Below are 25,408 nucleotides of genomic sequence, written 5' to 3'. Positions count from 1 at the left end.
GGAGTGTTTCACATCGCCTTGGTGTACAACAATACACTTGAAGAAGGCCGTTAGCTACCAGGCTTGAAGGCGCAGTAAATGATCATGTGATAGTTTATTGATTCCTGAAAGAGAACGATCTCCTTACCTTTCTTGCTCTGTGGGGAGATCAGCAGTCAAAGTCACCTAAAGAACATCAGCCCAGGAGCTGATTGACTGAAGTACTCTTTCCAAAGGATCTTTTATCTTGAACTTAAGGAGCTTTTCTATTTGATTGCCACAAGCAATTTGAATCATGTCAGACTACAAAAAACAAAATTTCATTGACTGAAATACAAATTCTAGCCATGTAGACTCTCCTTTTACACTGTATTTTGTATGCTATGTATGTTTACGTATTTTGATCAAGCTTAAACAACGCAAGATCAAGAAAAAAAAAAAAAAGGAAAGCGCCCCATGGCTTAAATCTTATTGAAACTATTCTGCTGCACTTCTTAGGATTTATTGGATGAATACATGCAGAGGCCCTAAATTAGTTTATTTTGATTATGCCCACATCTGTGCCCACAGGAAGTGTGCTCAGAAACCCCTACTCATAACTGACTTCAGGTTTGGGTTTCTGGGCTTTCCTGTGCTGAAAAGAATGAGCTGTATTTATACACAGGTGTTAACCTGTCTGTGTGAGTGTGTGTGTGGATATTTCTGCTGAGTGCATATACATATCTCTGAATGAGTGCATATATATATATATATATATGTGTGTGTGTGTGTTTGTGCATGTAATAAAGCCACCATAAGGTCTGGGTAGTTTCTCACACGGAGATTTTTGCTGAGTGCACATTTCCACTTTTGTTTTTCAATAGAGTGGCCTTTAAAAAGAGAGCTATCAATAGCACTTTCCACAATCTAGGAGTAAAGTCTGTCATCACACTTCCCAGATTTGTCAGCAGTTTTAGAATAATGCTGCCAATTTTTATGTAATTATAGAAATATGGGATTTTATTTTAAATTTGCAAAGGTAGCAACTTTACCTGTTATTAAGCTCAACAAAGCTTTATCTGACCGTGAGATTTGTTTATGTCCCAATATCTGATACCTTTTGCTTCACTTTTTTCACACTGCTAGATAGTTTTCTGTAAACATACTGAACATAGCGTTGAACAATAAAAAGATGAAGACAAAAAAAGAAATCATGACAATATGACACCACCGCATCTACAGTTCCTAGATTAGGCCTTGGAGAGCAGAAATGTTACTGTTTTATCCAACTTTATTTTGTTCTTGTAAAGAAACTCGTCTTTAGTGACTCACAGAAAGTATTTATTTTTCACAGCTGTTTGTTTAATAGCATCTAACCTAGCTGTCTTAGTTGGCAGCACTTCTAATGAAAAATAAATAAGCCAAACGGCAATAGCTTTAAAAATATCTGTTTTATAAATATAAAATATAAATATAAGGTAAGGCAAAAATAAATACCCTAGGTGCTAAATAAATGGAATATGTCATGTATAGAAGATGTTTAGCAGTAGAGCTGTGTGCATGGTGCCAGTGGTTCAATAAGAAAGGGTGGCAGATGTTTATGGAGCAGATTTTATGACCTGAGGACACACAGAGCTCCAAAACGGTCAGCACAATGCTTGTGCAGTTCAAAAGAACAGGTATTCCCATGAGGGGGCGCTAAAACGGGTAGAGCCCCAGTGTACTTGCTGATGGGAATGGAAACAGATGGAAGTGTGAGATTTGCATTCATGCGGTTCCCACGTAAGACTGTGCTCTTCCCTGGGCTGTGTCATTTGCATTAACACCCCCCCCCCCCCCCCCCCCATCCTCCCCATCCCTCTTGGAGCAACATGACTCACTACACGTTGTAGGCTCAGATAACATTTGAAGGAGTGTGCAAATATACACCCGGATCAATGGCCATGCTGCTAAAATCACTCAAACCTGATGTGAATGTGTGCAGTCATCCAAAGAAGCTGTATATCAGCATTGTTCTCTTTTTCCACAAAGGCAATTTTAATGACAGGAGATCACTTTATCGTCAGACATGCGCTGGCAAAATAGTGCTTTTTTTGGTTTTTTATGAGGCGGAGATGAGTCTTATCATACAGATGGAGATGAATTTTCCTGCATCAGAGGAATACTAAGCTCTCTTTGGAGGCTTGACACTACTGCGACACTAAATGACTGCTATCACTACCTCTCTCTTATGAGTTGCTGGCAGTGCATTACATCTACTTTTAGGTGTAAGGAGGTTATAAACACACAGACAAAATTGCTTTATTTTACAAAGGTGCCAGTAATGTACTGTACAGATTTACAAAACATTTGAATAGCACTACAACATTTTCCTCTCGATATACATGATTACTGTTCCATTCCAGTCTTTGTTGTATCCAGACAGAAGCACACATCATTCTACTTAATGAGGTACTGTTCAGGTGATCTTCTATAACATGAAAGACTGCAGGAGAGAATGCCAAGATGCATGAAAGCTATGATTGAAAATCCCACCTACTAATTCCTGAAATCATCCTGATACCCCTGTCACACTATTGTGAATCTTCCTTTTGTGTCAATAGCATAAGAACATTAGATACACAGAACACAGATAACGTATAACGCGCTTGCGTGCAGAGTTGTTGCAGATGCAAATCGAATATCGCAGCAATGATCCAATATCCAATACTACTGTATTTAATGTCACTATGCTGTCTGCACTGATGAAGATTCACTTACTCCAGATTTTGGATGCTTGAAATTGGCAGCTCACCCCACTTTTTGAATAATTCGCCAAATAATTATCTGACCATTGGGAGCTCTCATAGACCATTGGAATTTAAATCCCAGGCCAGTTGATCCTTAAAAACAGGAAAAAATAAACAGGATTGTAATATCATTGTAAAGGTAACATAACCCTGTCCTGATGCAGTTGAACACTGTAAATTCCACACTCTAGATCTCAGTACACATGCACTATTCAGAACGGTAACCCTTGAAATGCGACACACATACTTCAAAAACATGAGAAAATGCCCTTAATTAATTCATGTTTTAGTCCCACATATCATGTTTTCAATATGTCAGTTAAAAAATTAGTATTGCGATGTTTAGTAGTAATTATTACCTTTGTTTGTGTTGAGTTCTGAAAACAGCTTTTTTTTTTTTTTTTTTACCATTAGTGAATTTCTGCAGATATAAGCATAAAATAACAACAAAACAATTCTTGGAAATTTGGAAAAATGTTGTCAGTCTTGAACTCAAAAGCATACAACAAACGTTAAATCAGAGAAACTAAAATGTTGCAGTTTAAGTACCTCCAGATTTTAAATAAATTTTGAATGTGCTGGTGTTTCGACGAAAACATAAAAAAACCCACTTTTATAAATCTTGTATACTAATTTTTTTTATTAGCATGTGGTTTGCTTTCTTTCTAATCCCAAAACTAAAAGTCTGCAAAGTTTTCTGCTAACTGTGCCAAAATATGGGACTTTTAAGTACATGTTTACCTCACAAGCCTTTGTCTTTGTTTTCCAATCCTGCTGTGTGGCTGCTGCAGGCTCTGAAAGTGTTGTTCTGATGTTGCAAAGAGGGGCAGATTTAATTAGTTTAGATGGGTCTCTCCTATATGCTGGATGTTGTCATATTATCAGTCATGTGGGGGAGGATAAAAACTCATTGGCACCGTAAACACAGGCACAGTGATTGCTGTGTCAACAAGATTTTCCCCTGTGATGTTATGCAGTCTGTTTCATTCAAAATAGCAGCAGTAAAAAAGCAAACTGCTTGGATGACAGATAATAATTTGACAGCACACTGGAACAAGTTAATTTAAGGGTACGCCTACTGTGAGACTATTTACACAATATCTCTTGATCTGTTCTGATGGTATTTCAATGGTTTTCTGGTCATTGTCATATGTGGTGCAGTACCTGACCATTCCCAGGGAGCTTGTTTTTTTCATTTTTATTGTTAACCTGCTTCACTAATATAAATTGTTTGTTGGGATGCAAAGCCTTTGCAAAGAAAAATTTTTTTAAGCACCTGCAATGTCAGTTTATTTCAATTTTTTTTGTCAAATCTATGGAAAACACAAAAGATAACATAGTTTGACACAGTAAATTGTATTTTCCCAAAGAATTGTTCCCAAAATTCCCATGGAAAAGCTAATACCTTTTTTGAATAAAATTCAGTTATAAATATGAGAGAAAAATGGAATAGTAACTTTTTTTAATGAAATGTTGTATAGCTGTATTAAAATAATATTCTACAAAATTGTTGGCCATGTAGTCAGAAAACTTTTAGTTTTATATATGATAGATCACTTGCAGTGTTAAAATTGCACATTATGAACTGATGCTAAAAACTGCTGCAATGGCCATATTTGTTATTTTCACCAGATTCTCTAAAAATCATTGTTTATTTCCTTCTATATAATTCAAAGAAAAAAAGGAACAAATCCGAAAGACTTTGTGTGACCGTTGTTGAGCTAAAAATGAAAGTTTTCCTAGAAAAGGTTAAAAATGTGGTTTTATTTTCAAAGAACAAAAATAGGTCCTCTTGAAAACATCTTTAGAATTTGCAAGGAGCAATGTGTGCTCTGTCAGACTTTAGGGAGTATGCTTTTGCATGCCAGGATTGCAAACAACTATTCGACCCCCATCAACATGCACTTAGCCTCCCCTTCCTCTCTGTGAAATTAACTTGTAATGAGGCACGCAGCTCTCTGTGTTGGTTTATCTGTGCTAATGTTTGGGTGCCTTCCAGGGGCTCAGCACCATCAGCAGCCGAGTGCGGTGCGTCAGCTTGTTGTATGCGGGAGGTGCTTCCTGTGGTGCCACTGTCTGATTCACGAGATCGCAGCAAAGAGACTGTTCAGGAAAGCTCCGACTCGAGGGACATCTCAGAAGGTACAAAACAAAATTACACTGACAGCAAAATAATGTATCATATATTGCAGTTAAAGGGTTCAGTATCAGGCCAGAAAGATTAAACCTACTAGAAGCTTGCCCTGGTATTCATACTCATTTCATCCTTGTATTACAGTGTTTGCACTGTGGACAGATCTGATAGAAAACCAATTGGACCTCCAGAGATGCTTTAACAATACTGTGACCACACCATATCGACACTGGCAGTGAAAATTGTGCACCAGTATTTGTTAGTAATACACACTGCATGTCCCGACTTTGATCAAAGGTGGCAACAACACCGTATTATACATTTATGGTCATTGTATGACTTATTGATTACTACAGTGCAAAGACACAAATGTCATATACACACATAATGAAATACACATCAACACAACAAACAGTGACTCAAATACACTTGTGTTCTGCCGCGATTTGATTTCTGTGCAGACATGACATGAATCTAATTAATTCAGGATGAGGATCAATAGAGATCCATTTCCATGGGGAAAATTGCTTTTGGATTTTGACTCAGTCAGCAGGGCTGCTGTTATTTGAAAGCGGCTTAGAAATGAGAGACCCCAAAGAGCAATACTGCACAACATTTTTTAATGTCTTCCTCCTTTGATGATTTTCACACACAGGACTCATTCTGCATAGTAGTTGAAAATTCTCAATTAAATAAAACTTTTCTTCCTGATGTCTAAATTTATGAGGCGAATAGGTAAAAGCAAACTAACTTAACACAGCATAAAATCTAATGAGAAATCTTACTCTTGTATTAATGTTTTTACACTTGGTGCTTTGTAATTTTAGTCTTTAAACATCTGAGTCCAGAATGTATTTTGCATGATAATAACCTGCCAGTTTGTGCAAATTGGTTCTATGTGCTGTCAGAGTTTTTCCACATTGATCAAATATACTTTGTGGTTCATTACGAATAATGAAGTGATTCCTGTTTGAAGAAGCAATCATTTGCCTTCAGTCCTTGAATGTAGTCATGACACATGCGATTGTGATGTTCTGACACTGATTTAAAAATATTTCTCTCTTTTCCATTTATTACAATTAGATATATTTATTTTGATGGATTATTTCTTTGGTTGCCTGCAATAAGTTTGACGCAGTGTTACCATGCCGTCATATAGAGCATAATAAACTATGCAAATACAGCAAAGAACAACTTCTTCACATTTGAAGGAACAAGCGATGGTCCCCAGAGGACCAGTTAAATTTTAGGGTGTGATGCCCTAAATGCCTCTTTATGCTGACAGCTTTCTGACTGCACAAATAGGTACAAAGTGAGTGGAATAATATATAAAAAAACAAATATAAAACTTATCCTCTTCCATTTTGGAAAGAAATACAAATTTAAACTTATTTTTTCCTTTCCAAATGTTTTTCCAAGGTCATGTAGAATTTTAGTCCCAGTAATCCACAACAGGAAAGCACATCTCCAGTAAGATTAATTAAAAACGGTGATTGTTGCTGTTCAGGGCTTAGAAGAGTGTGTAGACAAATCAGGGTTTAAAACTAAATCAATAAAACTCACTGAGGTAAATTAGGCTGAAACACTCTCAAAGCAGTTAATGACAAATCCTGCCAGGCATGGAGATGAAATGGGTCAATAGCTCAAACAAGCTGGATACAATCGTGTTATGTCACGTGGACAAAGCCGTTAGGACAACATCCACAAGAGATGTGCTGGATCTCCCTAAGGACAAGAACCTTTAAATAAAATGACCAGCTACTTCATTAGGTACAGCTATTTAACTGCTTGTAAAGACAGATGGAAAACCAGCCAATCACGTGGCAACAACTCAACACATTTAGGCCTGAAGAGAACTTGCTGAAGTACACAGCATCTGAATGGGGAAGAAAGGTGATCTAAGTGACTTCGAATGTGGCATGGTTGTTGGTGCTTGACAGTTTGGACTTAAATATTTCAGAACCTGCTTATCTACTTGGGTTCTCTGGCATAACTATTTCTTTGGCTTACAGAAAATGGTTCAAGGAAGAGAAAATGTCCATTATGCGGATGAGTAATGCTTTGCTTCATAGTCCAAGTTCATAGGAGAATGGGCAGACTGTTTTGAGATGACAAAGGCAGCAGCAGCACAAACTAGATATTTCTCCATACCATCTTTGAATGCACATTGAGTCAAACCAGCAGTTGTTCCTTTCTACTGTTTCACATTCCTGCTCCAAAGGAAGTATTACTGCAAAGTCAATGACTCAATGCAACTGGTTGGACTTTTTTAGAAAACGTTTAACCTGTTTGCGTTATATTATAATTAGGATTGAAATATGGAATCCACATAACTGAATTTGAATCTGTCTGTATGATTTCTTTCATTGTGTATTTTTGTATGTAAATTCAATCTGTTTGTCCTGAAAATTGCCTTGAGATTACATTTATTGTTAACTGGCACTACATAAATAAACTGAGTTGAACTTGCATAGGTTCACCAAAATTGGGCAAACACAGATTGGAAAAACATTGCCTGAATGGATCCACCCTGCCTTGAATCAACTATTTAAGCTGATGCTGTTGGCATAATGGCATGGGTGATATTTTCCTGGGACACTTTGGGTCCCTTAGTATAACTGAGCATTTCTCCTGACCATGTCGGTCTCTTTGTGACCATAGAGTATCCATATTCTGAAGCTCATATGATCTCAAGCTTATTTCATTAACATAACACTGAGTTCTGTTCAACACTGTACTCCAGTGGGCTCCACAATCACCAGAGTTCAGTTAAATAGAGCACTTCTGGAATGAGATGGAATGGGAGATATGCATCATGGATGTGTAGTTGACAAATCTGCAGCAACTGCTCGATGGATCTTTGAGGAATGTTTCTTGACACATTTTTAAATCCATTAACCAAAAGAATGTACCAGATCTGAAGGTCAGAAGGGGACCAACCCGGTACTAGCAAGGAGCGTCTAATAAAGTGGCTAGTGAGTGTATTCATATGTCTGAGTGCTTTCCTTACAATATTTTTTTTTATTGTTTGCCTCAAAAGATTCAGAGAACAAAGCTGCATGCAAATGTCTCTGTGTTTTTTCTCTTGAGAACAATAACATTTTGATCTATCAACAAAAAGTACAAGAATGCAACTGAAGAAAGATTAAGAATAAAAAGCAAACACTCTATGTTTGTGTACTTTGATGGCACTTTTTTCCTCTATTTCTATCTGTTTAGCTGACACAGAAGCAAGAGCACCAGAGGCTTCTTCAGAAGTGATCTATGATGACGTTCCCAGCGAGGAAGCTCTCTCTCCTCTTGAAGGTTGGCGGCTGCAGAATCGTGTTTGCTTCGAATATTTGCTCTCTCATGACCTTTGACCTACTGCCCCATACCTGTTATGTGTGTGTTTGGCAGACATGATCTATGAAGATGTCCAGAGAGAAAGTGGTCCTTTGGAGGCAAACAACGGGTGGAGCTCCAGTGAGTTCGAGAGCTACGATGAGCAATCCGATAACGACGCCAAGCTGCCAGCAAGGAGCAAGGTAGACCAAATGTCAAAACATTCCTGATATCTCTAGATTTTTAATTGTATCTAGACAGGCCTGGTTGTTTGGGTTGGTTTTCAGCACTTACAACAATATCAAGGAGAATATTTCCTAAGCTGCCTCTCTTGTGCAGTACTCTTTACTAATGTATAGAAGTGGAAGGAAGCGGTAAAGGACATGAAAAATGCATAAAAGGCTGTCAAGTTTTATGAGAGCATTGTGAGATGAAAGTAAACATGAGGTATTTCTGTTTGAAAAGCCACAGATTCACTTGCCTCTTTTCTGCCAAGACTGGTGGTAATCACGGTGATGCTCCAGAGTGTGCCACATCCACATGGTGGCACTGTGTGCACATTCACATTGTGCAGCATTTTCTTTATGCTCCAGAAGCTTTTAATGTGGCTCCATCATTGCAGACATATGGAAAATCTGTAGTTGAGTCATTATTAATGTATAGATTTATACCTGCCTTTATACAAATTTGAATGTTGAAGGTGTTTCTGCTTGGATAATACTCTGCTGTAATCCAGAGTATCCAGAGTTCAACTAATAATTTGGAAAACAAAGGAGGCCAGAGGAGTCAAAAAATATTTTTGATGTGGAACGAGAAAATTAGTTGCCTGGTAATATCACTGAGGGTGCAGTGTGAAAATCCCCCCACCGTTCTGTTGGCAGGGTTGTCTCAGACCGCTGAACAAAAGGAAGAATTCAGGTGTGCTGGATTTTACTATTAATGAAAAAGCTCAACTATTATAGTCCAGCAGCCTTCATCAGAAACACATTGTTTTTAATTAGTTTCGCCCAATTAATTTTTCACCCGGCGAAGCCTAAGTTCTTGTTTAAGGAACCTGGGAGAGCTGCAGTAAAGTTTGCTTAGTTAATATTTGCCCCAAACAGCTTGCAGCCACTCTGAACTCTATATAAATCAGTGGCTATTAGACACAACGCCTTTGACCAAAGCAGTGCTCCAAGCTTTCACTCTGTGCGCTTGTGATTAATTCCCAGTGTGTCTCAGCTTTTCATTCCCCTGGATCACTTTGCATCCATCTCCCCTTTTCTGTTTCCTTTCTCCTGATTTTTTCTTCCTTTTGGCTTTTATGGCTTAACACCCCATACACATGTGCCCCACCCGTCCCCGACCGATCCCCCTGTAGCTCTCACCTGAAGTGCATCGGCTGAGGGAGCAGTGTGCCAGGACCAAACGTGAACTGGCTATGAGGCTGTCTGGAAAGAACTATGACATCAAGGTATAACCGCAAGCAGCAAGTGAACACAGCTACAGTGGGCCTTAAAAATGTATACCAGGGTTTTGAGAGTTAAAAATATTGTCACCAAAGTTTGGAGAGAGGTCACAAAGGACTCAAATGATCTCATTGTACAAATGTATCAGTCAGGAGAAATTCCACAACATTATAGAACACCGAAGGATACTGAAGATATTTATGTTGTTTTCTGCAAGTAACAATAATCTCATGTATTCTTCATGTCTCCGGACTAAAGAGTAGGACTGTAAAATCAAAGCCTTATATATCAAAGGAAACGTCCAGATCTGGCTAAAATCTCCTCAAACCTTGTTGGAAACTTGGTGTGAAAGAACCAAACAAAGTTTTCCACAATAATTTCAAGTGGTGTGTTTGGCACAGAAAGAGCACTTCCCATTAACAAAATAAACACCATGCACAGTATAAAACATGGTGGCAGCATAATCATGCTCAGGAGTTAAATTTCTTAAGATTAAATTTGTTTTTTGTTATATATACAGGGGTTGGACAATGAAACTGAAACATCTGTCATTTTAGTGTGGGAGGTTTCATGGCTAAATTGGACCAGCTTGGTAGCCAGTCTTCATTGATTGCACATTGCACCAGTAAGAGCAGAGTGTGAAGGTTCAATTAGCAGGGTAAGAGCACAGTTTTGCTCAAAATATTGAAATGCACACAACATTATGGGTGACATACCAGAGTCCAAAAGAGGACAAATTGTTGGTGCACGTCTTGCTGGCGCATCTGTGACCAAGACAGCAAGTCTTTGTTATGTATCAAGAGCCACGGTATCCAGGGTAATGTCAGCATACCACCAAGAAGGACGAACCACATCCAACAGGATTAACTGTGGACGCAAGAGGAAGCTGTCTGAAAGGGATGTTCGGGTGCTAACCCAGATTGTATCCAAAAAACATAAAACCACGGCTGCCCAAATCACGGCAGAATTAAATGTGCACCTCAACTCTCCTGTTTCCACCAGAACTGTCCGTCGGGAGCTCCACAGGGTCAATATACACGGCCGGGCTGCTATACTATTTCCCACTGTGCAGGACTTGTATATGTCATTCCCAAGACGAATTGACGCTGTATTGGCCGCAAAAGGAGGCCCTACACCATACTAATAAATTATTGTGGTCTAAAACCAGGTGTTTCAGTTTCATTGTCCCACCCCTGTATACACACCCTGTACAAATTGCAGGCTTTTGAGACCTAAAAAAGCCTTTACCAACCTAATACACCTTTATTGTGACAGAGATCCTGTATAATTCAACAACAACAAAAAATCAATCAAACAAATGGGTTATTAGAGAAAATGTAAAAAAAAGAGCTGCAACAATTTGTTTGCATAAATGTTTACGCCCTTAAACTGACACTTTGTCAAATTCAATTTGAGCATTTAGTCATCTTCCAATGGAGTCTACCAGCATGCTGCATCCAGATTTCATAATTTCTGCCCACTCTGCATTGTAAAGTTAGAACTTTGCAATGCAGAGTGGGCACAAACTATTTGATTTTGAGTACATTTCTTATCTCAAGTTTTGTCCAGTGGATTCTGCAGATTTTCTGTCCAATTGTGTTCTGGACTCTGTCTCAGCAATTGCAAAACTTAAAAACTTCTCTAATAAAGTGATTCTTGGATGTGTTCTTAGACTCTAACAGACAACTAAAAGTTTCACGTTGAAAACGACAAGAGTTTGTAACCATTCACATTTATATATTCATACACAGGGGTTGGACAATGAAACTGAAACACCTGGTTTTTGAAACACCACAATAATTTATTAGTATGGTGTAGGGCCTCCTTTTGCGGCCAATACAGCGTCAATTTGTCTTGGGAATGACATATACAAGTCCTGCACAGTGGTCAGAGGGATTTTAAGCCATTCTTCTTGCAGGATAGTGGCCAGGTCACTACGTGATACTGGTGGAGAAAAATGTTTCCTGACTCGCTCCTCCAAAACACCCCAAAGTGGCTCAATAATATTTAGATCTAGTGACTGTGCAGGCCATGGGAGATGTTCAACTTCACTTTCATGTTCATCAAACCAATCTTTCACCAGTCTTACTGTGTGTATTGGTGCATTGTCATCCTGATACACGGCACCGCCTTCAGGATACAATGTTTGAACCATTGGATGCACATGGTTCTTTGGGGCTTCTCCACACCGTAACTCTCCCGGATGTGGGGAAAACAGTAAAGGTGGACTCATCAAAGAACAATACATGTTTCACATTGTTCACAGCCCAAGATTTGAGCTCCTTGCACCATTGAAACCGACGTTTGGCATTGGCATGAGTGACCAAAGGTTTGGCTATAGCAGCCCGGCCGTGTATATTGACCCTGTGGAGCTCCCGACGGACAGTTCTAGTGGAAACAGTAGAGTTGAGGTGCACATTTAATTCTGCCGTGATTTGGGCAGCCGTGGTTTTATGTTTTTTGGATACAATCCGGGTTAGCACCCGAACATCCCTTTCAGACAGCTTCCTCTTGCGTCCACAGTTAATCCTGTTGGATGTGGTTCATCCTTCTTGGTGGTATGCTGACATTATCCTGGATACCGTGGCTCTAAATACATCACAAAGACTTGCTGTCTTGCTCACAGATGCGCCAGCAAGACGTGCACCAACAATTTGTCCTCTTTTGAACTCTGGTATGTCACCCATAATGTTGTGTGCATTTCAATATTTTGAGCAAAACTGTGCTCTTACCCTGCTAATTGAACCTTCACACTCTGCTCTTACTGGTGCAATGTGCAATCAATGAAGACTGGCTACCAGGCTGGTCCAATTTAGCCATGAAACCTCCCACACTAAAATGACAGGTGTTTCAGTTTCATTGTCCAACCCCTGTACTTTCCAAACCCACTATGTGCCACATAATTTCATAGCAGAACCCAACTCCCTCTGCTCCATGTTTAACTATAGGATTGAAGATCACCCCGAGCTGATATATGCAATCTGTTATGCTCAGCTGACAGAATAGCTTAATTGGCTCGCTGTGCCATCCTTCTTAACTCTTCCTCTGCTCTGTGGCTTTGCTTTGAGACTATTGATTGGTTGTTAGGCTCCCTTTTTATGTTTCTCTTCCTCATTTAATATCAAGACAAATTCTTGAAACACATTAATTATTTAATAATAATCTGTGTGTTTGCCTCCATAAACATCAGTGCAACTTGCTACCACTTTCTGACCTACTTATCAACATTTAAAAATACTACTCCCCTTAGAGTATACTGGGTCTTTGGAGTCTGGTTGCATGGCCTCTGTAATGCTCAGGGAGAAGTTTGTGGTCAGCTGAATTTTTCCCATGCTGTGCAAAGCAGCTGATGTGGATCTCCCTCTCTTACCATAATCTTTCCATGATATGCTCGCAGGCTCTCTGATTAGAAAGACATACAGTGACCCAAGGGGGAGTCGCAGATGGTGAGGCTCATGATGAGCCTGCTGAGCCACTTCTTTCTGCCTCACTGAGAGAGGAGCACCAGAGGTTATCAAGCCACCGCAGCAAGTCACTTCCCTCCTGCTCTGATGCTCCTTTGTTGTCTCTATATGCTCCATACAACCAGGTTCAGCAGCTCATGAGGGCAGCGAGAACCGGAACGAAGGATGGGCTCGAGAGGACCAAAATAGCCGTCATGAGAAAAGTGTCATTCCTGCAGAAAAAAGATCAAATAGGTAATTTAAGACATTTTTAAAACTTTGGTACTCTTGAGTTATGGCTCTAGAATGACGTGTAATTTTTTAAGAAATCGGTTAATGTTTTAAAATTCCTTACAGCTTTTATAGCATAAAAGGCAGATTGCTTGGGTAAAAATCTAGACAAGCCAAATAAGAGTATCTAAGATGGTTGGCGTAGAAAGTCTTGTTTTTTTTTTTTTTCTTCATAGAAATCCCTTGCGGCAAACATGAAAGCACTGTGGAAGAAGAGATCTTACTGATTATATTTAAAATAAGTGAGAAAGACAAGCTTGTGCATTTTCAAGTAAGAGGAAGTGTGGAGGGGGCGGGTGAATAAAGTTTCTGGTGTGTGAGAAAGAGAAAGCATCCCATGTGGTTCATGTTTCAGGACCTCATGCCTTACTGTATAGAGAGATCAGCAGACATGAATAGATGGCAGCAAAAGTAAAATAGATACCAGACTCATGCCTAAAACAGATCTTTAAGTCATTACATAAAGGGTAAGGAGGACAATCGTGCTATTTTTGGATATTGATCATTTGATATCTACACAGCATTATATTTTTCTTCTAACAATCCTCTGTTACCATTCCAAAGACTTTAATTGGACTGATGGAACCTTCTGGCGTCTTAATCGGTATGGGTACATTTAGGATTTTCATATTCTTTTAAACTGATACATGTTTTTGTGCCAGTGCAGAGATAAGAATGTGCTGGATTGATTTTTTTTCCTATTTTACTCCTACATACATACAGTATTGTCCTAAATTTTCTTGCTTTTTCCTGTTCTTTACCTGTGTCTGTCTCTATGCCACATTCCCCTTGCACTCTCTCTTTTTATTCTTTAGAGAGTTCAGAAGTTTCTTCATATTTTAGAGGTAATAAACTTAGCGTGTCGCTGTGTCTCCAGCTGCTCTGAGATCTGAAGGCTGCCTTTCTTTTATTCTCTGTCCTTGTCACATTCTCTACCTCACACACACACACACACACACACACACACACACACTCTTGTTTTGCTATATGTGGTGAGGACCATGTGTTGACTCCCATTGACTTCCATTGATTTTCAGTCATTTCCAACCCTTTCTATACCCTAACCCTGACAGTAACCCTAAACCTAACCATTACCAGTGCATGCCTAACCCTAACCTTAACCTAAACTCAATTCACACCTTAGTCCTAAACCTAACTGTTAGCAAAATAGGTCGTGAGGACCTTCAAAATGTCCTCACTTTGGTACAAACGGTCCTCAATTTGATGGTGAAATCGGAAAAAATGGTTCCCACTGTGCTGCCAAGACAGGAACACACACACACACACATACACTCTTAAACTGTTTCACTTTTGTCATTTCTGAAATCTGCAGAGGAGGAGGATGATGCTGGTTACCTGGATGTGGCTGTGTCAGAAGTGAAGCATCCTCCCCCACAGCTGAGCCCCATGCCAGAAGGCCTGACCAACCACCAGGTGCAGCTGACAGCAGCCCCATCACACATGAATATCTCTACCCGTTACACGCATTCACAGCTTAGAAACTAGTAGTTTGACTAGAAAAGCTGTAGAATAGTGCGACGTGCAATGTTTTGTTGAGTGTATTGTTGGCAGGTGACTTGTCACTTCGGTAAATTGAAAATGGAGCTTTCTAACTTGTGGTGAAAATAGTGAAAGGGTAGATTTAAACTCCAACAGAAGTAGTATTGGTAGAAAGCCAAGTCCGAAGTCAAGCAAGACTTGATCCTCTGTTTATTGTGTTCAGCTCTGCTGGGAAGTGTTTAATAGGTTTTATGCAAAGGTCACATAACCCACGTCTTGGAGTGTAATCCACATATGTACTGCATTTGCAATAAATTATTGTTCTTCTAAAGTTCTATATAAGAATCATAGAGAAATTGAAGACATCTATGGAAGTCCTGATCAGGAATTTCTGTCTCTTAAACTAATCCCGGTCATTTAAAAATGGCTGTTTGCTGAGTCTCCATTTGATACATTAAACCCAGTGCCTTGTATTGTAGCCTCGGAGGCAATTAGCTATTATAGTCTTATTTAATAGGACTAAACATAAACATTTTGTCAAAATAAAAGCAGAAAGCAAACCACAAGTCTGCCAAGAAGAGGGGAGAAACAGGGACTCCCAGGCAGGGGTAAATATAAAATAGTCTGTTCTACAGACACTGGCAAGGTGCCTCTAGTTCCAATCAGCACCAATCACCTGGGAATCTGTAACAGACACACACACAAGCATAAGGGCTGAGAGATATCAAATTGTGCTCTCTGACAATGGCTTTCAATGGTGTATCCATGCCTAAAACAAATTCAGTACTCAGTCTTATCACAGCCTTAGGATTATGCTTCCGGCTGTTAAAGTAGTCATTTGTTATTCAGTATTTTTTAATATCTGTTTCCTTTAAACTTTTGATCCTGTTTGTAAAAGCAGTGTATTTTAAAACGGCTAGAACAGCTGATTTCATGTCACAGCACCTCCAGTGATGCAGCTCGTTCAAACAGACCGACTCCTCTCGTAGTCTTTTTCTCCCGTGACTAACGCATGATTATGGTGTAATCCATCAACCGGTGCCATGCTTAACTGAAAGCACGCCACACACCGCAGCCCAATCATGTCCTGTTAGAGCCTGAGCTCCTGACTGATCTGTTGTCCATGCAGGTTGTCAGGCGCCATATCCTTGGCTCCATCATTCAGAGCGAGCGGAGCTACCTGGAGTCTCTCAGGAGGATCTTGCAGGTGAGCTGTTTAGTTCTCCTGTCCTCTTCTGCCACATGCAATATCTTCACACCTTAGCCACTGTGAATTACACCAAAAATAGACGCAGAGATATTCATCAAATAATCAAGGTGTCTGTACATAAATAATCTTGATAAAACACGTATGCTTCCTCGGGGGGGGGGGGTGCTTCATGCTGATGCTGAGGAAGAGAGTCTGTCAAGCTTACTCAATGGGATGTAGCCACTCCTCTTTAATCTCCCTTGATAAAAAGGAAAAGGAGACCTCTTATCTCATCATCATTGAAAAATAAAAGAAGAACCCGGTGAAATGTACTGACTTGTATGCCGTAAAATCTTTTATTGTCAAGACAGAATGTCGCACCTTTGTTAAGAATTGTCATTAATGTTCATGTTTCTCTGTGAAGTGCAGTGCTTTTAAAACTCTTTTGTGATTCAAAAAGGACCACCAAGTAGTAAAGTAAATGCAATGTTTCCAGAAAAAGCACCCATCACAGTTGGAAATGTTCAATACTGTTTAACACCACAATATAGCTGCACGGTTTCTGCTGCTGCTTTCTGATGTTCCTTGTGTCTGCTTGTAAATTACTACTGTGGGTTAGAGACAAGACATGAGGAGGCCACTCTGTGAAAGTCCATCAACTGATGTTTTTGTCCCCATTATTATTCTGGCTCTAAGTTGTGAAGATAATGGCTGAGGGGGAAAATGCTCATGCCCATCAATCTACTATTACAATTTTCTTTCTCAATCTCACCAGGAGTACCACAGACCGTTGATGGAGGCTGAGCCACGCATACTGAGCCCGAGGAAGATCCGGCCCATTTTCTACCGAATCAGAGAGATCACACAGTGCCACTCCATGTTCCAGATTGCACTGGCCTCCCGAGTGGCAGAGTGGGACAGCAGTGAGAAAATCGGAGATTTATTTGTTGCCTCGGTCAGTGTATATTACAGGAACCAAAGTGGCTGTTCACAGCTTGAGCAATGTGTTGGTACAGATGAAACCAGATATTTACATACACTGTATACAAAAGACACGTTACTTTTTGTCCTTCACAATCTGACATTGAATTAAACAAATATGTTCTTGTTTTAGGACAATTAGGAATGATTATTTTTTTATATCCTAAATGCCCAAATAATGAGAAAGATTTGTCTTGTGGTCTGATGAAACATCGGATACACTGCTTCCTTGTGTGACATATTGGGAAAAAAAAAAAAATCTGACATTGTGAACCTTTACAAGTCTGGTTTATCCTTGAGTTAGATTTTCACATGCCTGAGAGTGCCGTGTCCATAAGTTCAAGCAATTATATGCAAGTATACACAATGTGGGAATGTCCAGCGACCACACAGTTAAGAAAAAAGATGGTTTTCGTGGCCCAGAAAGGAGTGTGTTTTGGTTAAAAGTGTATGAATCAGGGCACGGCGGTGGCAAAGGGGTAAGCGCGCAACCCATGCTCAGAGGCTGCAGTCCTCAATGCAACCATCATGGGTTTGAGACCTGTCCTGTTGACCTTTACGACATATCTTCCCTTCTCTCTCAACCGGATTTCCTGCAGGTCAACTTTCAAAATAAAGGCCACTTGTGCGACATAAAACAAAATGTGCGCATTAACCCCAGAACAAAAACAAACATTTCGTGTTAAGATGCTGGCTAGAACTGGTAAGAGAGAGTAAATATTAAATTCAATGTATTTATATAAGCGCCAATTCACAACACTTTCCAAAAAAAGATTCCAAGTCAAGTATATACAGGGGTTGGACAATGAAACTGAAACACCTGTTATTTTAGTGTGGGAGGTTTCATGGCTAAATTGGACCAGCCTGGTAGCCAGTCTTCATTGATTGCACATTGCACCAGTAAGAGCAGAGTGTGGAGGTTCAATTAGCAGGGTAAGAGCACAGTTTTGCTCAAAATATTGAAATGCACACAACATTATGGGCGACATACCAGAGTTCAAAAGAGGACAAATTGTTGGTGCACGTCTTGCTGGCGCATCTGTGACCAAGACAGCAAGTCTTTGTGATGTATCAAGAGCCACGGTATCCAGGGTAATGTCAGCATACCACCAAGAAGGACGAACCACATCCAACAGGATTAACTGTGGACGCAAGAGGAAGCTGTCTGAAAGGGATGTTCGGGTGCTAACCCGGATTGTATCCAAAAAACATAAAACCACGGCTGCCCAAATCACGGCAGAATTAAATGTGCACCTCAACTCTCCTGTTTCCACCAGAACTGTCCGTCGGGAGCTCCACAGGGTCAATATACACGGCCGGGCTGCTATAGCCAAACCTTTGGTCACTCATGCCAATGCCAAACGTCGGTTTCCATGGTGCAAGGAGCGCAAATCTTGGGCTGTGGACAATGTGAAACATGTATTGTTCTCTGATGAGTCCACCTTTACTGTTTGCCCCACATCCGGGAGAGTTACGGTGTGGAGAAGCCCCAAAGAAGCGTGCCCAGAGTGAAGCATGGGGGTGGATCAGTGATGGTTTGGGCTGCCATATCATGGCATTCCTTTGGCCCAATACTTGTGCTAGATGGGCCAAGGACTACCGAACCATTCTTGAGGACCATGTGCATCCAATGGTTCAAACATTGTATCCTGAAGGCGGTGCACCAATACACACAGCAACACTGGTGAAAGATTGGTTTGATGAACATGAAAATGAAGTTGAACATCTCCCATGACCTGCACAGTCACCAGATCTAATTATTATTGAGCCACTTTGGGGTGTTTTGGAGGAGCGAGTCAGGAAACGTTTTCCTCCACCAGTATCATGTAGTGACCTGGCCACTATCCTGCAAGAAGAATGGCTTAAAATCCCTCTGACCACTGTGCAGGACTTGCATATGTCATTCTCAAGATGAATTGACGCTGTATTGGCCGCAAAAGGAGGCCCTACACCATACTAATACATTATTGTGGTCTAAAACCAGGTGTTTCAGTTTCATTGTCCAACCCTTGTACATTCCAATTGATCCTAGTTATCAAACAATACATTAAAATTCAATTTATAAATCAAAGTGGTTAAAAGTTTTCCATCTAAGGAAATACAGCAGATTGCATTGAGTGACTTGCAGGCTTCATTCATCTGTGATGTAGCAATGGTGAACAGTCGCAATCTCTCAAACGTAGCATGCATTTAGCTACAGTGGAAAGAAAAACTCCCCTTTAACACAAAAGATCCAGCAGAACCAGACTCACCATGAACAGCCGTCCGTCAAGATCAACTGGGGGTTGTAGAAGACCAAGCATATACTGTACATATAAAACAACACAGAACCACTGATTGAGGAGTACTTTCTATGTTAAAGAAAAGTAAACAGTTAATGACAGTAGGAGCTTCTTTATTGGGTTCATCAAGGAGAGAAACACAGCTGAGCAGATAAGCTCTGAGCCAGTTCTCACATCTATAGGCTGGATGAGACCACATATAGTTAGTTGCAGTAGGAGAGAGACAGGGTTAAACACTGAATGACAGGGCCAAGTGTATCATCTAAAGAAGGAGAACATTAAGTTATTGGCAGCAGTAGCTGAGCCGACGACCCGTTCTGGAAGGTGTTACAGCTAAATAGAACGTCAATGAAACAGAGATGTACTGAAAGGCTACCAAGGGAGGAAAAAGCAATTACTCCCAAAGGATCATAAAAAGCTAGATTACTGTTTGAGAATGTGAACAGAGACAATTACCTTAATATTTGGAAACATGTCTTGTGGTCTGATAAAACAAAAATGTATATATATGGCCACTACAACAATTATTACATTTGAAGGAAAACATGTTAAGCCAGAAAACGCCATCCCAAATGATAAGTATGAGGGTGATAACTTCATGTTGTATGGGGGCTTTACTGCAGGAGGCACTGATGCATCATGATGGCATAACAAAATAACATAATGTGTAAATATTGAAGCAAGATCTCAAGACATTAGCAGGACATTAAAGCTTGGGGACAAAAGGGTCTTTCAAATGAACAATGCCCCTAAGTATAAAGTCAGATTAGTTGCAAAGTGGTGCAAGGACAACAAAGTCAATGTTTTGCATGTAGCCATCACAACGTCCAATCACAGTCTCAACAGAAATTTGCTTGCAGAGCTGAAAAGGTGTGTGTAAGGAAGGTGCCCTCCAAAACTTACTGAGTTACAACAGCTGAGTCAGAAGGATTGGGACAAAACACCAGCTAAACTATTCTGAAAAAAAAATTGCTAAATACTTGTGGAATGATACCCAAAACATTTGGCCCAAGTCATACAGTTTCAGGACAACAATACCAAATATTGAAAATTATACATGATTTAAAACATTTTTTACAAATAAACAAAATGAAAATTGCGGTGTGCAAAAGTATTCAGCCTCCTTTACTCTGAGTACAACCAGTTGTCTTCAGAAGTTGCCTGAAGATTGCTAATGACTAAATAGAGTCCACCTGTGTGTAATCTAGTCTCAGTACAAATACAACTGCTTTGTGACAGCTTCAGAGGTTGTTTAACAGAATATTAGGGAGCAAACAGCATCATGAAGTCCAAGGAACAGACCAGGTCAGGGATAAAGTTGTAGAGAACTTTAAAGCAGGCTTAAGCTATAAAAAGATTTTCCAAGCTTTGAACATCTCATGGAGCACTGATCCATCATCTGGAAATGGAAAGATTAAGGCACAGCTGTAAACCTACCAAGACAAGACCATCCACCTAAACTTACAGGCCGAACACAGAGAGCACTGAACAGAGATGCAGCCAACAGGCCAATGGTGACTCTGGACGAACTGCAGAGATCCACAGCTTAGTTGGGGGATTTTTTCCACAGGACAGCTATTAGTTGTGCACTGCACAGATGGGGTCTTTATTGAAGAGTGGCAAAGAAAGCTATTGTTAAAAGAAAACCATAAGAAGTCCCGTTTGCAGTTTGCTAGGAGCCATGTTGGGGACAAAGCAAACATGTGGAAGAAGGTACTTTGGTCAGACCAGACCAAAATTGAAAACGTTTTGACCAAAATGCAAAACGCTATATATGGCAGAGAACCAACACTGCACATCACTCCAAGCACACCATCCCCACAGTCAAATATGGTGCTGGCAGCATCATGGTCTGGGGGTGCTTCTCTTCAGCAGAGACAGAGAAGGTGGTCCGAGTTGATGGGAAGATGGATGGAGCCAAATACAGGGCAATTTTGAAAGAAAACCTGTTGGAGTCTGCAAAAGACTTGAGACTGGAGTGGAAGTTCACCTTTCAGCAGGACAACGACCCTAAACATAAAGCCAGGGCTACAATGGAATGGTTTAAAACAAAACATATTAATGTGTTAGAATGGCCCAGTCAAAGTCCAGACCTAAACCCATTCGAGAATCTGTGGCAAGATCTGAAAACGGCTGTTCACAAACGCTCTCCATCTAATCTGACTGAGCTTGAGCTGTTTTGCAAAGAAGAATGGGCAAAAATATCAGTCACTAAATGTGGAAAGCTGGTAGAGACATACTCTAAAAGACTTGCTGCTGTAATTGCAGCAAAAGGTGGTTCCACAAAGTATTGACTCAGGGGGGCTGAGTACTTTTGCACAATACCCTTTTCAGTTTTTTATAAAAAAAGAAAAAAAAAAAGAAATCATGTATAATTTTCGTTCCACCTTACAATTGAATACCAATTTGTGTTGGTCTTTCACATAAAATTCCAATACAATGTTTGTGGTTGTAATGTGACAATATGTGGAAAAGTTCAAGGGGTATGAATACTTTTACAAGCCAATGTAAATACTTATCTTTCTCATTATCTTTCTCATTATTGTGGCATTTAGCAAATTGAACAAGTTTTGGTTATCCTAACTGACCAAAATCAGGAAATGTTGACCTGGAATTTTAGTGAGGAAAAAAAAAGTTGCGCAAATGTCTAGTTTCAGCTGTATATGCTGGTGTCGGGATGTGTTTTTTGGGTTCTAAAGTAAATCACTCTTCATTCTGGGTAGAACCGGTCATATATTTTCCTGCTGTATCTTCTTGGCCCTAATTGCCAAGTATCTGTTAGCTCGGTAATAATGAGCAAACAGGCAAACAAAATCAATTACAGGCATGATAAATATCTCCACTGCATCACATGCTCTCAGGGATATATGTTGTCACAATTTTTAGCAGTAGCAGTGCTCATTTGATGTTTTTTTTTTTCAAGCCTTGGCATTGTGTATGCTCATCCATATGGTCTGCTCATTATTTGCCTATTAGAGGGACTTGTTTGATTCTTTTCTATGCTGGCTTCTATTGTGCTGTTCCATTGATAATCTAAGACCTACTGTGTATCAAATGAAGCCGCGTTTGACAGTGAAAGAGCAGGGACAGTATACAGCCCAGATTGGGCGGCTCCTTTTTTTTTAACCTCTGCCTGCAGAGTCTGCAGTAATATCTGAGCCAGCAGGGTCCTAAGGGAAACTTAGAGAAAAGAGGGTTAATTCCTTCATTTGATTTGCCAATTTCCCATTACTCCTCATATTGTCACTATCAGCCGCCTGGCGTAGGTGTAATTGTGGAAGGAGAATAGATATTTACCACAGAACAGTCACACGCAGCTGCAATCCCACGCAGTCCTCCACCTCATTCTTCTTTGTACACCATCCTACACGGATCGGGAGGGGTATTTGTTTACCGTTCAAGTGAACGATTCTTAAATAAAATTTTAGCCTCTCTTTTTGCCAAAATTCTTTAAGGTAGAGCAAATTATATGACTGCATGTAATTAGAAAACTATACATGCTGCAATACTAGACAATGTTATTCTGGAGGTGTAAGATGGTCAATAAATATATATTTTTTGCTGTTCATACTTTGTTTTTGTTTTACAGTTTTCTAAGTCCATGGTGCTGGATGTGTACAGTGATTATGTGAACAACTTCACCAATGCAATGGCTCTCATTAAAAAGGCATGCATGTCCAAACCAGCATTCCTGGAATTTCTGAAGGTGAATATAAATCTTGTTGCATTGTATTGAATTTTAACATTATTTTTGTCAAATTAAACTTTCCAGTTTAGATTTTTAATTCTTGTTTAGTATTTGTTTAAGCCCCAGAGCTAAAGAATCAATATCAAAATCTCAATGGTTCAAGGAGTCACTTAAAGCTCAAGGTTAGGTTTAACGGAGAGGTAGTATAATCATAACATTTCGGAAAAAACTCGCTTACACCATTTTATTCATAGTCCTGTCAAAGGAAGTCAACATCTCTCCATGATGGCCTTCATCAAAGCTTAATAAAACACATATAGGCCATGTTATTTATACCTAAGAATAAACTTAGAACAATGGGTACATGGCTCCCCCAGAATATCCTATTTAACTTTTTTTTATGTCATAGGGACACTTTTAGCAAAATTACAAACATCTCACAAGTGTCCAGTTCCCAGTGCATTTCTGTGGGGCAACAGCTTTAGCAGGCTGGTCTTTAGAGTTAATGTGCTTTATGAATGTTATTGTACAACTTATAAACAGCTTTAACTTGATATGTATTTCCAGTCTGGAATGGGTGAAAACTTGATAATATACTCATCATATTAAATTTCCCTTTAGAAAACAAATAATAATGACTTAAATATGCTTGAATGTACTAAACTCATTATCATTAAATGTACTTTGATGATTTTTTCCACAATCCTTTGAAATATTGTTTATTTACTTAGGATGGACCAATATTTACAGAGTATACTGTGCCTTCAACAGTATCTCCCCACTTGACAATTTTTAATGTTTTGCTGCCTGACAACCTGGAATTGAAATGGATTGTTTGAGAGTTTGCATCGCTTCATTTACAGAACATACCTACGACTTTGAAGATCTATTAATATTTTTTTGTTGTGATGCAAGAGAGAGCTAACCACATCAAGGTAAAACTGCTTCAGCTCCTTTATGTTGGATGGTTTTCGCTTGTGGACAAAGATCTGTCTAACCACAGATTCTCAATTGGATTGAGGTCTGGACTTTGACTAGGGCATTCTAACACATTTTAAATATTTTGCCCTAAACCTCTGGAGTATTGCTTTAGCAGTATGTTTTGGGTCACTGCCCAGATGGAATGTGAACCTTCTCAAATTACAGGCAGACTGACACAGTTTTGTGTCAAGAGCACCTTCCTCCATACATTGTGGAGGTTCCCACATGCCTTTTGGCAAACTGAAAATGTGCCGTTTTGTTTTGAACACCAAGTAATGTTTTTTTCTGGCCACTCTTCAATAGAGCCCAGCTCTAGTTTATGGCTTACTGTGGTCCTATGGACAAATACAGGTCCTTCTCAAAATATTAGCATATTGTGATAAAGTTAATTATTTTCCATAATGTCATGATGAAAATGTAACATTCATATATTTTAGATTCATTGCACACTAACTGAAATATTTCAGGTCTTTTATTGTCTTAATACGGTTGATTTTGGCATACAGCTCATGAAAACCCAAAATTCCTATCTCACAAAATTAGCATATTTCATCCGACCAAAAAAAGAAAAGTGTTTTTAATACAAAAAACGTCAACCTTCAAATAATCATGTACAGTTATGCGCTCAATACTTGGTCGGGAATCCTTTTGCAGAAATGACTGCTTCAATGTGGCGTGGCATGGAGGCAATCAGCCTGTGGCACTGCTGAGGTCTTATGGAGGCCCAGGATGCTTCGATAGCGGCCTTTAGCTCATCCAGAGTGTTGGGTCTTGAGTCTCTCAACGTTCTCTTCACAATATCCCACAGATTCTCTATGGGGTTCAGGTCAGGAGAGTTGGCAGGCCAATTGAGCACAGTGATACCATGGTCAGTAAACCATTTACCAGTGGTTTTGGCACTGTGAGCAGGTGCCAGGTCGTGCTGAAAAATGAAATCTTCATCTCCATAAAGCTTTTCAGCAGATGGAAGCATGAAGTGCTCCAAAATCTCCTGATGGCTAGCCGCATTGACCCTGCCCTTGATAAAACACAGTGGATCAACACCAGCAGCTGACACGCACCCCAGATCATCACTGACTGTGGGTACTTGACACTGGACTTCTGTCATTTTGACATTTCCTTCTCCCTAGTCTTCCTCCAGACTCTGGTACCTTGATTTCCGAATGACATGCAGAATTTACTTTCATCTGAAAAAAGTACTTTGGACCACTGAGCAACAGTCCAGTGCTGCTTCTCTGTAGCCCAGGTCAGGCGCTTCTGCCGCTGTTTCTGGTTCAAAAGTGGCTTGACCTGGGGAATGCGGCACCTGTAGCCCATTTCCTGCACACGCCTGTGCACGGTGGCTCTGGATGTTTCTACTCCAGACTCAGTCCACTGCTTCCGCAGGTCCCCCAAGGTCT

At 39.9% G+C, this 25,408-nt stretch overlaps 1 protein-coding gene across 8 annotated transcripts in view; it reads left to right on the top strand.

Annotated features, from left to right (window-relative positions):
• The window catches only part of arhgef10la (Rho guanine nucleotide exchange factor (GEF) 10-like a), a 170,397-nt gene that overhangs the window by 21,459 nt on the left and 123,530 nt on the right, over nt 1–25,408 (top strand). For 7 of the 8 annotated variants that reach the window (XM_047347199.1, XM_047347197.1, XM_047347193.1 and 4 more), the window contains 9 exons: nt 4,747–4,889; nt 8,101–8,187; nt 8,281–8,408; nt 9,566–9,658; nt 13,243–13,351; nt 14,721–14,821; nt 16,017–16,094; nt 16,852–17,031; nt 22,929–23,045. In XM_047347199.1, the coding sequence (XP_047203155.1) occupies nt 4,747–4,889; nt 8,101–8,187; nt 8,281–8,408; nt 9,566–9,658; nt 13,243–13,351; nt 14,721–14,821; nt 16,017–16,094; nt 16,852–17,031; nt 22,929–23,045 (1,036 nt within the window). The remainder of the gene's footprint in view (nt 1–4,746; nt 4,890–8,100; nt 8,188–8,280; nt 8,409–9,565; nt 9,659–13,242; nt 13,352–14,720; nt 14,822–16,016; nt 16,095–16,851; nt 17,032–22,928; nt 23,046–25,408) is intronic. The other variant, XM_047347198.1, reaches the window with a different exon arrangement.

This window comes from Girardinichthys multiradiatus, chromosome 20, assembly GCF_021462225.1.
Source record: "Girardinichthys multiradiatus isolate DD_20200921_A chromosome 20, DD_fGirMul_XY1, whole genome shotgun sequence".
NCBI lineage: Eukaryota > Metazoa > Chordata > Actinopteri > Cyprinodontiformes > Goodeidae > Girardinichthys > Girardinichthys multiradiatus.
Note: the sequence above shows the minus strand (reverse complement) of the source record. Positions and strands in the feature narration are given on the sequence as shown.